We start from the raw sequence: 19,474 nt of genomic DNA on the forward strand, positions 1-19,474 counted from the left end.
CCCCCCCCCCCCAAGCACCTCACTATCGTGTCTTCGGCGCTCGCAAAATCATCAAAATATATCGTAGAACTCATCTCAGTCTAAATCGTAATATTTTTCCAGGAATACCCCCCCCCCCCCCCCCCCCACACACACACACACACTCGCACGCTATTTTGCGTATTCATTAATTTCCTGTTAACGACGCAACTGTCTATAGATGTGTACAAGGATTACAATTATAATGATATATGAAAAAATGTATATAAAGTATCTCCTGTGGGTGCGGGCGTGCGAGGGGGGATGTTACGAAATATTAAGAACCTTTTTTAGTCCCCATTACATTCCATCTTCCTGCGCCACTGTTGTGACATCAGTAAACAAAGATACAGTGTGTATAACACCAGGATTCGAGTATATTGCGACAAAATGGCTGCATCCTTTTGATTTTCGCCAGACATTTTCATATTGATTTTCCTGAAGATAGGGCGTAAGAATTGTACCTGCTGCCCCTATTGCATGATCGTAAAAGGCGACAAAATTTAGGATATTATCTTTTCTCTTCTTCCTAACTGACTTTATCCTTCCTAATGCCTCCCTTGGCACCGTCTCACTTTTGGCCTTGACATGCTTCAGTGATATACTGGCACTATAGAAAGGGCAACAGTTCCAGTATGCAAAAAGACACAACATGAATATACCACAGTCTCCCAAATCACGCATCTCGCACAACATACACGCAACACACCGCATACATGGGAGGCCGTCCTTGCATGACCATAGCTGTTAATAGGATGTTAATTAATCAAACAAACAAAAGTCCTACTTCAAAACCGAACAGTCAACCACAGTGCTCTTTTGATGTACATCAAATGACTAAATTACCTGTTCTACAGCCTCCAGTTTTACTATGAGATAGTCCATGGGTGTGAGATCGTATGTGATAGGACCCTCTGGAGTATCTAGGATGGGGGTATTCCGCTAAACTGCCTATATTAAGCTTTTTTTCATTTATTGTTTATTTGGTTGGTTTTTTTTTCTTTTGCCTAATATATAGTCTATATATTAGGCAAAAAATAATTTAAAAAAAACTAATAATATAGGCAGGTTTAGCGGACTAGGATGGGGGTACATGCAACGATACAGAAAACTGAACCTTTAAATTGCTTTGTTGTCCAAAAGGGACGTTCCTTATCAAAAATGGTTATTGAAGATTACTAGCGGACTAGTGAAATGGAGTGTATATCCAAAGGTTTCAAGTGGAATACGCTGCTCGGGACACCTTGTGTCAATTTTCTGGGACAGACAGACAGACAGATTCTTTATTTCCTCAATATTGATATTACATGTCTTACACGAATAAAATGTTATAACATTAACTCGATGGAATCAAAGATAACATGGTAACTGGTGCATAAATTACATATTTTGTGATAAACAATGCAGGCTATGTACATAGTCAATTGGTCAGTTTAGCCGACATTTCAGATAAAGTGTCACTTTGTAAGAAGAAAATTTACTTCAGAGAGCATAAGCTCTACGTATCGGGCAACACCGATGATGCAGCTTTCCCACTCGTCATTTTCTATTTCCATGCAAAGTCTACTACCAAGAAGAAACAAATATCGATCATCATCTTCGAGTAAATATATGAATAAATGTATTCTAGTGATAATTAACAGCTCCTATCCAAGATAAAAGTAAAAGATAGAAACAAACGATGCTCCGGACAATCGCGGGTATATCGACTGATACGGAACAGGAGAGGACGAGATACTGCAGAAACATTCAACGTTTTAGAGGATATAAGTTCATAACATGGCAAGCATTTGTTAATGCTTATTAGCGATACCTTTCATCGTTTATGTGCATGATTGTGTTATTGTGTGTTGCGAACTACTAAAAACTGGGCCTCTGCGTATACAATTATCCAACTCATTTTACACATACACTTTTAATCAAAACATTTTTGTAGTTTTATTATAGAGTGACACATAAATATATTAAGTGTATAGTTCGTTATTTTTTCAATTTGGTTCAGCGAAGCACCGCCAGCTAGATTAACAACCCACTAATTATAAAAAGGTGTTATACTGTACACTGACCCTGATGTCATGTATGCTTATCATGATTAGTCCGCTAAACCTGCCTATACTATTAGGTTTTTTTTAATTGTCTATATATAAGCAAAAAAGCGAAAACAAAAAAACAAAAACAAATAATATATATGCAGGTGTAACGGACTACATGATGATGAGAACCATGTGAATGTATCTAGAACAATACTGTAATTTGAATCAGATTAAAACTTGTAGAGCTAGAGCGAACAGTCTCCGAGTTGTATGTAACACAACACTTTTCGGTTTAAATATTTGTGAATATTAAAATTAAAACAGAATCGTAAATAGGTATTAGGAAGTTATCGATCTGACCTACCAATGAACCTTACTTTGAGGTAGATATGGTCCGGGCTATGCGCTTTATATATACAATGTATATGTTAAAAGAATGAATTACATGTACGTCATCATATTGGTCCAAAGACTTAAAATTCTAGGCTACATTTCGGAATAGCCTAGGTGAATTACACAAAAGACAACCGTCCTAACTGAATCGACAACTTAAAAAAATATAAGTTATTCTAATAGTGACGTAATTTATAAGAGATGCATTGCTTAAAATAACGTGACCACTTTCAGTATACATGTGGATGGTTGTCTCGCGTTTCAGGGTCAATATGTAGGTTAAATATTTCCTATTCAAATTATACAGCATTATGATCTTTTCTGGTTATAAAATATACCTCCCATCTCAATCCAGATATGGAAAGAACCATTTAGTATGTGGTACTGTATCTTAAAATTATTTTAGGATTATAATTTTGAATGGTGCTTAACTTTGATAGGCATAATGTTACACTTTCCACAACTGTCTAAATCTGGGACATATTATAACATCTGTGTGTACTATAGGATTGATCAGGGATGTGCGTTTGAATATTTTATAAATTGTTACCGAAAATTTAATATATTGATACACATGAATGACAGTATGACCTTTGGCTATGTATGTTGCCATACACTAGAGCATTTACAGGAACGGCAATAGTCAAAATGTCCACTTGGTGTCCTCAGGAAAGTCCGCAGAACCAATCTACATCCAATGGATCTCAAATATCAGTAAGTCTTTATGTAGTTGTTTCTTTGAATCATGAGTTTCAAAATTAATTTCATTTCTGAAAATTGTATTATCCACCGACTGTATACCTTATTAGCATTAGACTGTGTAATACACATGAGTTGCGTGGAGAATTTCACCGCAAAAGCTTTATGTTTGATAACAATTTTCTTGTCGTTAGTCTTTCATTACCGGTTAATTAAACATTGAACTACATTCTGTTGGCAATTATGGGAGTATGAACGCCAACTGGACAGCTGTAAATTTACTGAAGCGTATGCCAACTGGACAGTGACAATTAATAAAGCGCGCTAAGTTGAATTTGCCATTACATTTGATAACAATTTTACAATGAAATTTCATCTTTATAATGCCTGATTTGACCCAACCACAATCACTACTGAGATACACAAGGATACCCCCCAAACTCGATATCGGGTAGCTGCGACAGGTTACAAAGCCAATTGCAACTCCGGTTTCGAGATGTTTCCTTGTAATCGTCTGTCTCGAGAGCCGATAAATTTAACTGGTCGGCATTTTCGGCTAATTTCAGAAGTGTCCCTTTAGTGTTTCTTAGATGTTGTTATTCCCCTCCTTGTCAAATAACTCCGCAATCGGGAACTGAAATCTTTGATGTGGTGTAAGGTTACCCTTTTAAATTAGGCTTCGGTGTAAAGTAACACCGCTGTGGTGTAAGGTTACCCTTTCAAGTTAGGATTTGGTGTAAAGTAACACCACTGTGGTGTAAGGTAACAATGGTGTAAGGTAACACTTCAAACGAAGATCTGGTGTAAAGTACATGTAACACCGAAGGTCTGGTGTAAAGTACATGTAACACCGAAGATCTGGTGTAAAGTACGTATATACATGTAACACCGCTGGGTGTAAGGTTATCCTTTCAAGTTAGGATTTGGTGTAAAGTAATTCCACTGTGGTGAAAGTTTACACTTTCAAGTTAGGATTTTGTGGATTTGGTGTAAAGTTATACCACTGTGGTGAAAGTTTACACTTTCAAGTTAGGATTTTGTGGATTTGGTGTAAAGTAATACCACTGTGGTGAAAGTTTACACTTTCAAGTTAGGATTTTGTGGATTTGGTGTAAAGTAATACCACTGTGGTGTAAGGTTTCATTTTCAATTGAAAATTTTGTGTGAAGTAGTACTACTTGGGTGTAACGTTACACTTTCAAGCGAAATTTGGTGTAAAATAACACCATTTTTGTTACATCAATTTTGGATTTAAGTTACACATAATTTGGGTAAATAATACATTTTACTTTGTTTTGATTAACTTTAGGGAACGGTGATATCGGTTTTTTTTACATTAACACTAAACGTATACAGTGTACGTATAGCTAGCACAGTCGTTAGTCATGTTGTAGATAATATTACCTTGCCTTTTCATCTCACGAAATATATCGACAAACGGTATAGAGTTTGTCTTACCAAGTTGCGGTTGAAGCTGGTAGATGTAAATGATCATTCAAGATCGAGACGATTTTGCAGTATGTGTGATTCAAGAGAAATTGAAGACGAATAGTTTATCCTTCAATGTAACAAATATAATAATTTAAGAAAAACATACTACTGGAAAAAACCATTTGTTTTTAAATTAATTGAGTTATTAAGAGTGAAAAATATAAAGGAGGCGCGTTCGTTATCAAAATATATATAATATACATGCACAAGGAAACACATCTTCGCTAGCCACGTGGAGTGTAACGTAATCAGAAGCCTTGGCTAGCGAAGATGGAGGAAACAATTAAAAACTAAGAAATAATCAAGGTATCGACTGATGTACAGTCATTATAATTCATTTATTAGATAAATGATATGTTGTAACTATACGTGTATACTACATTCCCTATATGACATAAGTAAATTGTTTTGTATACGTCAAGCTCATTTGTATGTTCAAATATTTGTATGACTGATAGGCCGAAAGTTGGAAGCCAAACCAAATGAATAATCCATGCACCTATTAATATAACTTTCAAGTCCTCCTTAATTTTACTTCCTATCTACATACATATTTGTAAGGGATAATGTAAATCCATACGTAGACTCGTTACGGTTGAGTGACTTCGGTTACCTTCATCCTCAAGTCGCGTCATGTGAGAAGACGAACGTAATAGAACAATCGGAACACATCGCCAACTTCTTCTAGTTAGGAGAAAATGACGAGGTGATCCGATTGGTAATATAAGTCATATGAGCTGGTCAAAACACGGTCACATTTTTTTCGTTACACATTATTTTCGAAATCATAGAATCTATATTGAATACTTTAGTTTTTCTGCTTTAAATACAAAAGTAGTTATAGTCATCATAACATTTTAGCATTGGGGACTCATCACTTATATAGATCGTTTAGGATAATTAATTAATACACGAAAATACTGTGTAGGAGACTCACAAACGAAAAATATGGCTGATGAATAAGCCCAATTTTGCCAGTTTTTCGGAAGAAAATAAAAAAACATAAAAACATTTTTAAAAGTGCATGTACTTCCAAAGTCCGCTAAACCTGTCTTTATTATTAGTTCTTTTCCCTAATATATCTACTAGGCGAAAAAGTCTAATGATATACAATTGTAGGCAGGGTTAGCGGACTAGTACTTCCGAAAATCAATTAGTTATACGTTAAAATGAATTGCATTTGTAAATTCTAAATTGAAAGTTACTGTTCAATTGGTTAGTTTAAAAATGATGGGCAGGTTACGAGAAAAAAAAATACAACAAAAAACATTTACATAATAGTTGATCTGATTAGAAAACAGATGTACACTGCATGTGATATACATGATCATGTTCTGTAATATTGTCTCATAGAGATAAAAGAATGCCTAAATACATTGTCAGGTTTTTAAAAACTCGTGACTACTCATACCAACCTGATGGGGTTGTTTTTATTTGTTAACATGTTAAAGTTTTATACGTTCTAGCGCATTTTGGTTGATTAAAGTATACCGATGAAATATGCACAAGCGCTTACCTCAACCTCATTACTCCGCATATCTATTTAAAACATATTTGGTGTTGATGATTGATTTTTTTTTTACTTCTTAAGTTAGATTTTAGATATATATTTGTGGATACAAGAGACAGATTACAGAAGTCTTGTCTCCCATCATCCGTAGCGAGCTATAGGTAGTACGTCGGTCACGAGACTTTCAGTAAGTATAACGCTCAGATGTAATCTGATCGTGGTATGGAAGTGTGACTGGAATGGGTCTATCATATCGGGCGTGGAAAGAATTTATTCGTTTGTGATCTTTTATGGCAAATTATACTTTACCGAGGATAATTGCTTAATTATGATACTGAATGAGTGATATGTGGAATACTAATTAAAGTACAGGAAAATACAAAGATTTTATCTGAAAAAGTGAGATGGCTGAAGCTGGAAACTTTACCTGGAAATTCTGCAGAAGTTCCAGTATTTGGGTAAATATTTGTTCTTATCTAGCTAATTAAGGAATATTTACGAGGACTTCACTGTATCATGGTTTATGATTACATACCCTATGGTGTATATCTAGAAAATAATGGTCTTGGAATTACTATTAAGTCGATACGAATAACATTATCAAATATAATTAATCGATTAAAAATTTAGTTAGAAAATATATTCTCAGAATAAACTAAGTACATACAGTATACACACACACACACACACACACACACACACACACACACACACACACACACACACACACACACACACACACACACACACACACACACACACACACACACACACACACACACACACATATATATATATATATATAAACAGTAACTAATTGTCGGATTCCCGTTACTTTGGTGAAATACTTCCGACAGTGAGATAGCAAGTTATAGAAGGGCAAAAGTTCCACTACAAAAAGATACAAAACGAATGTACAACTAGATATCATATGTACCAAGGACGTATATCTCACTTATAAATCCTTGCATGTACTTAATACCGCAGCCTCCTTAAACGTACGCACATTAACGCACGTAACACATTACAAATAGGGAAGGCCGTCCTAAATTTTAAGTAAATTACCTTGACATCAAGTATATAGCATCAATCTTACTCTTACGCAACGATGACGTGTTACTAATCAGTTTCTTAGTAGAGCGCTGATACTAGATTATCTCCCCTAGTTTGGACGCAGAGACAAAAAGTTGAACTTTTTTTCGTGATTTTTAATATTCCAGAGACAAGTGCTCAGTCTTGTATAATATGAATTGTCGGTAATTATTGAGATTTCATCGCAATGAGATGGTCGATTTCACATGTACTGACATCCTCGATACTCCAGGGGTTCCGATCACTTACGATCTCTACACCCCTGGACTATCTCATAGTGAAATTGAAGGCAGCTCAGCTGAAAATATTTGACCAATCACAGACCAGCAAAGATTTCCTTTGAAGACTACAGAGAGAGCGACTCCCAACTTCAAAGCCACATATAGTCAACCACAGTGTACCGTTATACGGCTCTTTTGATGTACATCAAAGGACTAAATTACCTGTTCTGTTCTGTTGCCTCCAGTTTTACTTTGAGATAGTCCAGGGGTGTAGAGATCGTAAGTGATCGGAACCCCTGGAGTATAGAGGATGATGTACTGACAACTGTCTTCTAACTTACCCATATAAATAGAGCGTCATAATTGTGGTGTTTGTTTTTCTTACTATTAAACCAGAAACAAATATACATCATCTATGTTTCTGATTAAACCCACAGGGGGCCAACTCAATGAAAATGGATGTTGTCATACATGTTTTGTATTTGGTGGATGGACTGATGAGTATATATGACAGTCATGTGATATTTTTTCGAAAAATACGAGATTTGAAAAATTATTAAAAAATCGGGATATTTGCTATAAATCTGTTTAGATACAAAACATGTATGACAACATCCATTTTCACTGAGTTGACACCCTGTGATTAAACCATTATACTACATATAATATGGTGCTCCTAACCAAACTTTAACTCGGAAGGACATCATTATCACTTCAACACTACTACTAATTTCAGGCTGTTGGATTCAGAGGGTGACACCCTTATATCCCTACGGCCTAATAGTCCGAAGGCCCGTTAGTCCGAAGGTCCAATAGTCCGAAGGTCCAATAGTCCGAAGGCCCGTTAGTCCGAAATTTAGTAAATATTGCAAGTTATATAGTTGTTATAATTAACGTACAGTTGTATTTTCACGAATACATTTTTCTGCAGTGCTGATCTGACAATTTATATGGACGATTGGACGGCAAGTTGTCATTTCTTCATGGAGCATTGCGAGTTCAAAATTACATCAAAATAAAAAATAATACTAAAACAGGTTTATATGTTATATTTTATAAGATATCTCACAAGCATACAAGCTTTAAAGTTGTCCGATTGTAAGCCTTATGTACACTGTAATTTGATTGCATTAGGGTTAACGTTGCTCCATGAATAAATGATGTATATAATCAAAATTTACCGAAAAATGACCTTTATTATACCTTACATACGTTATATTTTACAATATGTACATGTATTTTGCGTTTCCTTCCCCTTTCTTTGACTTGTTTATTCTACCCTTAATGACAGAAATGGTCCGCATAATGATTTTTTTTTGGGGGGGGGGGGGTGATTTTAAACGTGATTGCATTGTAAATTAAAATGCATATACTCTTTAATATTAGATACGTTTACGTATTTCAAGATTATGCTCTTTTTTAAAATTCGCATCATTTCGTTTTTTATTATCATTTTTCATCAAATCTATAGTCACATACATGTAAGTATACCTTAGCAAATTTACAACAAATCTTTTGCATCGAAAACCGTAAAAACATTGCGAGTACTGTTCACATATAAATTCCAGTTATATTTTTTTTTCGGACTATCGGGCCTTCGGACTAACGGGCCTTAGGACTAATGGGCATTCGGAATATTGGGCCGTAGGGATATAAGGCAGTCACCATTCAGAGGCTGTGAATGGTAGTGATGCTAAACTCTACTTATAGCTCTTTCCTTAAAAAGTATAAGTCTAATCCTTATCAATCTTGGAATATAGCTAAAGGCCATCATTAGATCGATCACATCAACACATTTTTTTGCAGGATTCCGATTTCAGGACGTGGGATTCAGGGGCTGTGAAACTTGCTAGGGATAAATCATCAATGCGCTACTCGGGCGATACTTATAATTACGCGTAATTCTTGTATAGATCCAGATCTATATAGGCTTTAAAATGTTTAAGAGCAAATATTATTAACATGTTAAGTTTATATTAACTCGGAAGGTTGTCTACATTAGTATCACATGAATACAGGTACGCGAGAAAAGTTTAATTTGGAGCGCGAAAATGTTGCGCGAGAATTTGCGAGATTTTGCACCTGCTGATGGAGAGGGACGTGCGCGCCATGTTTCATTCTGGACCGGATTGACCATTGACCTTTTAGGGACCACTATAGATTTAGGTATAGATCGCAGTTGAAGGTCAAACTTGCTGTTAAGGTCATTTGGAATACTAATGTTAGCTACGTACATGTACTGTCTGTATCAGAAACATATATATGTATATAAATATTTCTGACTGTACATAACACAAACTGTATCGGTCCTGACTACTGTGACAAAACTTTCATTTATGAGAAATTCGAAAGGTAGATTTAGACACAGGGCCTCGTTACTATATATCATCACTAGTAACGAGGCCCTGTGGTCTAGGTTAACGTTTATGGCAATCCTTATATTAATAAAATTTGGTTTATGGTCGCATCAAGGACGTCAAACACACATATACATTGTATACTTGGGTCACATTATATATATATTAATCTCATTTGAAACCCTTTGTTTTTTCTGTTTACTTCCAATTAACATAACTTTAGTTTTTTCAGTGTTAATGACCATTTTGTTAGTTTCACACCAACTTTTAACATTTACGAAGTCCGATTGTAGACAAGACTCAATAACATCAGTTTTCTTGTCTGCTACTTGCATGGATGTGTCATCAGCATACATAAAAACTTCACATTGTTTACAATGGAGAGGCGTATCGTTTACATATAATAAAAACATCAGGGGACCAATAATCGAACCCTGTGTTACGCCAGTTAAAATTTCACATGGGTCGCTAAGCGATGATTTAAAACATACAGTCTGAAAACGATTGGACAGTAATAGTAATATGCTGTGGTTAACAAGGTCGAAAGCCTTTCTAAAATCAACATACATAACACCAATGAGGTTTCCTTTATCAATTTCCTCGTACCATCTATTGGATAATGCTATAAGAGCAGTTTGACATGAATGTTTACTCCTAAATCCAGACTGTTTTTCAATAATAAGGTTGAATTTTGTTAAAAAATCATAGAAGCTAGAGTTCACATGTTTTTCTAAAATCTTTGATAATAATGGCAGGATTGAAATAGGTCTATAGTTGGTAACACTACTTTTTTCACCCTTTTTGTAGATAGGATTGACTTTAGCATGTTTAAAGTTGTATGGTCTATCACTTTCGCTATTTTTGTCATAGTGAAAACTGTTTAAGTGTTATACACATTTTTCCCCGTCTGTCCGAGGTTTAAACTTTCTACTTTTACCACTTTTTATAAAGTTGCAGCACTGGAAGTATTTTTAATTATAGAAGTAAAAAATCTTTTTAACGTATACACGTCAAAAATAAACTCGAAAGATGCCGAATCATTCCGAACTCTTCCGAACATCGTCGCGACAATCTCGAAGTAACACGAGAGTTGTGAAACCAAATGTCAACAATTTTTTTTCATAAACAAAACATGCGGTCGACCTCAGCAGACTGGATCTACAAAGAAAATAATGCTTGCACATTACAATATTTGATACACACAATATTGAATTACGGCAATGTGTGAATTAGATGTTTCAAATACTCGCTCTGTGGACATATACCAGCACGATTTGCTCATATTAGCCAGAAGGAAAACGTAAACAAACACATGTGCGCTTACGCTAGTTACCTGGATCACCACGTGCAGGGCGTGTGGACATAAGTCACGTGGTACGATTCGGAATGCCGACAAAAGCCGAAGGTACTGAACATGGCGGTGATTGAAGGCGCTGTATTCAAAACCAGGAATACATGATCCCTAGATTTCGGCGCTCTTATAGGCCGACATATTCTTTTGGGGAGCTTAATCAATAAGTTACATGTGCATGTTCAAATATCAAATGTTTAAGCAATGTATCGTTACAGTGAAAATTACCAGAAATACAACTTTAAGTTGATCGGGAAATACATTTTGACTTATACACATGTTTAACAATGAGGTAATAGGTTCAGCAATGACAGTAGCTGATATTTTTAAATATTTGAGAATCCAGCCAAGATTTATTCATTTTTTACATTTCCCCCTCTTGTTTTTTTTCCTGTAGCTTATTCTTATTCAAAATAATTATGAAATAAAAACCAATTTATGTCAAATTTTGTTACAATGCATATACAAAATAAATAAAAGAGAAATATTTTACAAACATATTTGAAGATTATTTGGACCATTCTCTTAATAGATCAATATCAAAGATTTCCTTCCCGTATTTTGCCACAGCCTTCTCTGCATCTGGTTTTTCTTGATCTACATATCCCTCTGTTTGTCCATAAAGAATTCTTATTGCTGTGCAATTTCTCAAAAAGTACTGAAGATATCTCTCTCAAATCTAATATGTAGGTTCAATTTGGTGCCTAGTTAATTGCATTCTGGGACCAAAATGCTTGTATATTGCATTTTGGAAACAATTGAAATTCACAGAATAGCAGACAGGCAGTCATCTTAAAGTTTGTCGATAGAAGTTTGCTATAGCTATTTCTAAGAAAGTACGTACTGTAGTGATTTTACTGCTACTTAATATCACTATTATTAGTCCTTTATCAGTATCATCAGATAGTGGACTGTTTAAATCACTATTCGTCCGTTGTTTGTCGTCCATTCTGTCTGTTTTCAATTCTTGTTACCGCTATTTCTCAGAATGCACTGAAGGGATCTGTCTCAAATCCCATATGTTGATTCCCCTGGTGTCCTAGGTTTGTATTTTGGGACCAATCAGTGAACAAGATGACTGACAGGCTGCCATCTTGGATTTTGATAGTTGAAGTTTAAAAAGCAAAAGGCCCCTGTTTACTTTAATTAACAATCATTTGCTGGTGGGTGCCAAGATCCCTCTGGGATCTTTTGGTGGGTGCCAAGATCCCTCTGGGATCTTTTGGTGGGTGCCAAGATCCCTCTGGGATCTCTTATTACCTGAATAGCTTCCTTTTAGACATGTTACTAAAATTTTTGTTGTGTAGATATTATCATAGTTGTTATGGAACCATGAATGTAAAAACAAAGAAAATTGTTTTATATGATATTGTTACCGTATTTGACCCAATAAGCGCACAGGGCGTTTAAAAATTTGAAAAAATCATAATGAAAAGATGCTGATAAGACAAAATTCTTGCAAATCTTTACAGTTTTGTGTAGTTTTGGTCTTTTATGCCTAGGCGATTGTAATTGAGGCCTCAAAAATGGTGAGGGAGGCTTATAGGGACATGGACCCTTATTGGGTCAAATACAGTACAATTGTTCTATCTGCGAACCACAAATATTTCAACCCACACAAAATAATTTGGAAGTTAGAAACCATAAATGAATATACACTGCACAACATACTCACAAATAATTCTTTTTTAATATGAACTGTCTTTATCCACAGAATTTTTCAGAGATAATTGATGGTTCGTTTCCTGAGTTCAGCGAGTGTTTCCAGCAGACCTTGTTAGTATGGATACCGTGTGGAGTACTACTGCTGTCCTTCCCGTTCTACCTGTATTACTTATACAAACAGTCCAACGGCAAAATCAACATTGCAAGTCCATGTTGCTGTTTCCATGTCGCAAAACTGGTAAAGTTGTGATTATTAAGTCTGAAACTTCATAGTATAGATCTTGTACAGTTAATTATAAATCACTCTAAACTGCACTTGTGATGACATACTGATGTTTCTGGCCACACTCGTAATGGAATTTCGGCTAATAGCATTGCTTATATGAATTTATTATCATATGATAAAAAAAACTGAATGATAATTAAAAGATATACCCAGTCACACTCTCTGGCAATGCTGACTGGTTACTTTCTGTTACAGTTGGTAAATGTATTACTGATATGTCTGGTTTTGGTTGAGCTTGTATACCAGACACAAGTACAAGAAGATTTTCCTATAGCTATAGCTATCGCCTGCAGCCTCAAAATAGTGGCTTTTGTAAGTATTACTACATACATGTATCTTAGATATGGTAACACTGGATTAAGCCATGGTGCACAAGTTATTGATATGATAGTTTTAAGATTGATCTCGAACTCAGAAACTGGAAAATTCGCAAGTATGTGGTACAACATACCTTTATCAAAGACTTGCACATCAATGAATTGAAAAAAATATGAAAATACTGATTTATGATTATTTATTTGTGCCATGAATTAATTATACATCTGTAAATTGAGCTTCAATTATAAATTTGTAGATGGAGCTTCAATTATTCATTTGTAAATGGAGCTTGATTTCAAATCTCAGTTTCAAAAGTTTGTGTGGTGACAGGATAATCGATTCATGGTTCGACTAGAACATGCATCGGGTTAGCATTTTAGGCACCAATCCAATAAATCTCCATACACATTTGATATGGCAAAAATACCTCTCAAATGAAATTACTTCTTTGGGACCAGACCTGGTATCATTATGTGATTGTTGAGATGTCCTGTTGACTTTGTGTTTTGATATTCCCAGATGTTATCAGGCCTACTGACACACATCCTCAGGATTAAAGGGATCCACACGTCAGGTCTGCTGTTTCTCTTCTGGCTGTTAATGGTCGTCGCTGGAATTATACCGACATACACCAAAATTTTAAGTGAGGTATGATACCCAAAGTTATACCGACATACACCAAAATTTTATGTGAGGTATGAAATCAACAGTTATACCGACATATACTAAAATTTTAAGTGAGGTATGATATCAACAGTTATACCGACATACACCAAAATTTTAAGTGAGGTATGATACACAGAAAAATCTTACAAATGAGACATGGTACCTTCCATTTCAATTTACCAAAATACAGTAAAATGGGGAAAAAAAGAGTATCTTTACCCCAACTTGAACTTTGTGGACAGCTGCTATAGTCATTTTAGTAACCCCAAATTTTCCTAGCCTGACTATTTAATCACTAGTCCAAGTTAAATATAAGCCGTTTTGCTTCAGCACTTAAATTCTTACCCAAATTACTGGACGCTTTCATGAACACAAATTCTAACAAAATGATGCATCCAGACTGAAATAATGCATGTTCTCAAAATGTTTGAAAAATGCAATTGAGCACCGCTCTTGTAATGTAGCATTTAACAATATTAATCGAATGGGGAGCCACTAGTCCAATCGGACTAGTTTATTACAATTGGCACCTGACTGTGAATTACTAGTCAAGGGCATTGAGTAGTGCTTAAAGTCGCAGACTGTACTTACAGTATACACTAGCTTACCATTTTTGAATGGAGTATAAAGCCTACCTCACAGTTTATTAAACAGAATAAGTATACCTAACTCACTTTATTACTATACACATAAACCTCCAGGGTACGATTACATACACCTCACAACACTTACAGATAAATGTGTACCTAATACAATCTCACTTACAGATAAATGTGCCTCACTTACAGATAAATGTGCCTCACTTACAGATAAATGTGCCTCACTTACAGATAAATGTAGTATGGTAGATTTTATAAACCAACTCTTTGCATACGATTTACTTTCGTGTATTTCCTGATCCAAGTAGCGATTTTCATTTCAAAATAAGTTAGCAAAGATTAAAATTTGTGGATTGAAAAATTGAATGGAAAATTTATAAATAAATATGATGTAGATGATAATTCATGGATCACATGCAAAAGAAAGCTGGTTTACAGTATCAAATGGCAAGTTGACTGCTATTCACAAGTTTTTGTTTTAACATTTTAGAATCAGCAAACTGATTTCTGTACTACAGGGAATATTTTAATTTTACAGACTGGAGTATTCCATATTTTCATATTACAGAGTTACTTCCCTTGTGGTTAGGTATCCATTGTAACGTCATTATTATGTGAATGAAACCAAGGACGTATATGAGAAGGATAAGTCACACTGGGTTTTGGGGAAGTACAAGGCAGGAGCTTTTGTGTTTGTGCACTGACCGTGACATTGGGCGTCGACTGATTTTCCTTTGATATCCGCCGGCGCAGCCTTTGATGTAGCTTGCGGGTGCGAGGGTTACCGTCTTACTTTCTGAAGCGGGCCGTCATTTCATGAGCTGTCATATTTTTGAACGAAAATTTAAGACATATCCTCTAAATCTTTCGTCCTAAAAGCAAGTGATAAACGTGAAATTTAATAAACTTTACATTGGTGTTTTGTTTGATTCGATAAGACAAGTATTTGTTGAGAAAAATGGTTTTTATTCCCAGTTCATAGGCGTCTCGCGTGATGTTTAGTAATGTAAAGCGATCGACAGTCACGAAACCTTCTCATTTATAAGTCATGGTGAAACTCATGTCGTTTTTTCTGAAAAATACGATGTTACGTTCACAAAGACATGACGTCAGTCAGTATCTACACGCAAGGGCAGATAACTTTGTAATATGCAAATATAGAATAACACCTATCAGTAGTTGCTCTTGTCTGATTATTATATATAGTAATTAACACTATCAAAATTTGTGTCCATTTGTTTGATTTTACAGGATTATAAGACTGATTTGTTCCTATTTGTCACCTTTTTCTGCTATTTCCCACTACTGATATTACAACTCCTTCTACACTGTTTTGCGGAGCACAAGTTATATATACTGGACAATGAGGAAAAGGTAAAAAAAATAACGAAGATATCAAATTAAGGTGTTATCCATTTGTATTTAGGCATAGAAAATATGTAATTTTATAAACACATTTACCACTAAATTTTCATAAGTCCAAATGTGTTTTCAGGAGTATATGAGTTTTGTGTAATATTCTTTAATACCTTTGTTAAATACAGTATATTTGTGAACATTTTGAAGAAAAAGCAAAGGAAACACATCAAAGAGTAATAAGGTACATTAAGGTGCAAATTGTCATCAACAGATCACTAGTGTTTAAAATCATGCTTAGATTTTACAGGACTATAAAGGTAATATCATGTTATACAAGATTGTACATATGTCTAACCATCACCCTGGCTCCTCCTATGAATGAAGTAGGGTGTCATACATACAAATGATGAATGATGCTTGGGTTGGGTATGTAGATGAATAATGCTATGTTTTTATTTGAACAGGAGCAATGTCCAGAAGGAAGCGTGTCCATACTGAATCAGCTCTATTTCTGGTGGATGAATGGGTGAGAAACTGCATGTGTATATGGCATCAGACTTCCCAGTTCCCAAGATTATAAAACCATCTTTAGTCTGAAAATGACTATAGCCAATCACAGATGATGTTACTGGATGTAACGGCAATTTTGGTTGGCTGTTAATTCAAATATAAGGCAAAGTCAATGTTTAAGTCCAAGGTCGTGAAGTGTGATCTTTCGAAAATTTTAGATTTTCAAGTAGATTTTTGGACAATCACTTATGGTAATTACAAAATAATGGATATCTTATTGCAAGGGAGGTAACTGAAATATATAAAGACGGAATTGCTTCATAATTATTTTCCAGAATTATGCATCAGCTGTAAGAATACATAAGAAATTAGCAATTTTCTGAAGTAGTAATAGTTTAAAAATAGCAATATGAAGTTCAAGGTTCGGTAATCTTACTATGTATTTTACAGGATGAACTTTGCCACATGTTGATATGTTGTTGTCTTCACAGATTGGTAGTAAAGGCATTCAAAAGGCCACTAGAGATTGATGATTTATGGACACTGAATCCATGGGATAAAAGTCAAGTGTTAGCTCCTAAGTTAGAGACTGCATGGGAGAAGGAGGTCACCAAAAGTCTTAATAATGATGGGTAAGGTCAAAGTCAGAGAAGGTCAAATTTGGAGAAATTTGAAGTTTGAGAAGTTCAAAGATAGGGATGCATGAAAAAATTAGGTCAGAAGAAGTCTAAATAATATGAGAAGAGCTCAAAATTAGAGCATCGTGAGAAATAAAATGTCAGCAAAAGTCAAAGTTAAAGGAAGCTTGGAAGAGAAGTCTTAAATGATGATGGGTATGCTAAAAATGTCTTGTTGATGAACTGCCTCTTTATTCTTCATGAAAACTTTCTTTTGCAATAAAAATAATACCATATACACTCCTGATATGCATGATTGTGATACATGTACTCCCATTACTATGGTATCTGTCTCCATATTTCACTCTGATCACAATACAAACTGAAAGTATTGCCTAACTTTTATGTTTTATTTCAGATCCATGTCATTGTCTGGATCCAGTAACAGTACTGCTAGTCAGTTTAACAACCGTTCCTTTGTCTCCACCTTCACGGAGAAAACCCCACTCCTCTTGGAATCTGAAACCGATAAAAATTCTCTCGGAATCAAAAATGGCTATGGAAAACCTGACATACCTAAACATAAACCTTCACTGTTCCAAGCTCTGTTTAAGACTTTTGGACCTACTTATGGCTGTGCAGTAATATTTAAATCTGTCTCAGATGTACTTCAGTTCATCAACCCTGTTCTACTACAGTAAGTAAAGAACTTTGTAGTACCTTGATCATGTGGACAAGTGTGACACACACAATTTTGTAACATGATATGTACACCAAATGTAACTATTCTCACTGAAATATACCAGAGTTACTTCCCTTCGTTTCATTTTGAAGTACTGAGCCAAAGACGATTTGCCTTCTACTTCTAGAATATAACTTCCAGGCACTTGATTTGCAGCTCTTCTAGCTGCTTCTGGAAGCACTTCCATCTATGAGGTGGAAGATCTACTGTGAAGACATCTTTTCTTCTTCGAAGAGTGCAAATCAAGTTGAGCTCTGACAAAGTTAATCGATGAGAAGTAAATCTGATAGATCAGAATGAGATATATAACACAGTTTTCTAGATGAATGGGTCTGACCATTCTTGAACGTCTTGGGGTTACTATCAATTGTTTGGTAGTAACGACAGTGCAAGTAACTCCTTGGATGTTGAGGATGGAGTCTGCCTAGCCATGTTTGCTTTCTTTGATTTGGGTTCTCTTGTTTTTTAGCCCACCATCATTAATCAGATGGTGGGCTATTCAAATTGTTATTCGTCCGTGGTCTGTCTGTTAACAATTCTTTTCTCAGAAAGTACTGAAGGACTCTTTATCAAATTCCATATGTACATGTAGGTTCCCCTAGGGCCCTAGTTTGCATATTGCATTTTGGGACCTATCGGTCTACAAGACGGCCACCAGGCAGCCATCTTGGATTTTCATAGTTAAAGTTTGTTAACATTATTTTTCAGAAGTTACTAAAGGGATCATTCTCAAACTTCATTTGTAGGTGTCTCTAGACCCTTAGTTGTTCATATTAGGTTTTGAGACTGAGCAGTTAACAAGATGGCTACCAGGCAGCCATTTTGGATTTTGTCGGTAAAAATTTGGTACTGCTATTTCTTAGAAAGTGCTGAAAGGATCTTTCTCAAATTCGGTATGAAGGTTCCTGTTGGGCTATAATTGCACATCTTGGGACCAATCGAGATAGCAGCCATCTTGGATATTGGTAGTTGAAGTTTGTTACCACTATTTCTCACTAGTATTACAGGGATCTGTCTCAAATTCCATATGTTGGTTTCCCTTGGGCTCTTGTTGTGCATAGTGCATTTTGGGACAGATTGGTCAACAAGATGGCTGACAGGCTGCCATCTTGGAATTTGATAGTTGAAGTTTGAAAAGAAGAGAAAAGATCCATCTGTCGAATTGTCAGACATAGATCAATCTTTGGTGGGCACCAAGATCCCTCTGGGATCTCTTGTTCCTACTGTTGGCCGGTTAAGGTGTTACAGAATCATAATTGATAAAGATGATACATGATATAGTATGCATGTACAGTAATACATGTTGATGTTAGGTATTGAAGGTATGAATATACTATGATATGTTTCACTGTTTGCTTGTGTTCTGTGGCTGTGTTGTATGTGGAATATACAGTATAATCTCTTTAATTAAAAAGTCCCTGTGTATAAGGATACCTATAAGGACCTGAGGAAAACTTGATTTGCGCTCTTCTAAGAAGAGGATTCTTAGAAAATCTTCCTGTTGATAGATGGAGGAGCTTAATTCAAGCACAATTTTCTTCTTTGTC

General features: G+C 35.4%; 1 protein-coding gene across 2 annotated transcripts in view; it reads left to right on the forward strand.

Annotated features, from left to right (window-relative positions):
• The first annotated feature begins 3,058 nt into the window (after positions 1–3,058).
• Positions 3,059–19,474, forward strand: part of LOC138331719 (multidrug resistance-associated protein 1-like) — a 55,646-nt gene continuing 39,230 nt past the window's right edge. The window contains exons 1-8 of one of the 2 annotated variants that reach the window (XM_069279469.1): positions 3,059–3,158; positions 12,880–13,068; positions 13,312–13,428; positions 13,954–14,082; positions 15,951–16,073; positions 16,523–16,584; positions 17,060–17,200; positions 17,604–17,882. In XM_069279469.1, the coding sequence (XP_069135570.1) occupies positions 3,093–3,158; positions 12,880–13,068; positions 13,312–13,428; positions 13,954–14,082; positions 15,951–16,073; positions 16,523–16,584; positions 17,060–17,200; positions 17,604–17,882 (1,106 nt within the window). In that variant the 5' untranslated portion in view covers positions 3,059–3,092. Of the gene's footprint in view, positions 3,159–6,251; positions 6,603–12,879; positions 13,069–13,311; positions 13,429–13,953; positions 14,083–15,950; positions 16,074–16,522; positions 16,585–17,059; positions 17,201–17,603; positions 17,883–19,474 lie in introns of those variants that run through there. The other variant, XM_069279470.1, reaches the window with a different exon arrangement.

This window comes from Argopecten irradians, chromosome 9 (genome assembly GCF_041381155.1).
Source record: "Argopecten irradians isolate NY chromosome 9, Ai_NY, whole genome shotgun sequence".
In the NCBI taxonomy this organism is placed as follows: domain Eukaryota; kingdom Metazoa; phylum Mollusca; class Bivalvia; order Pectinida; family Pectinidae; genus Argopecten; species Argopecten irradians.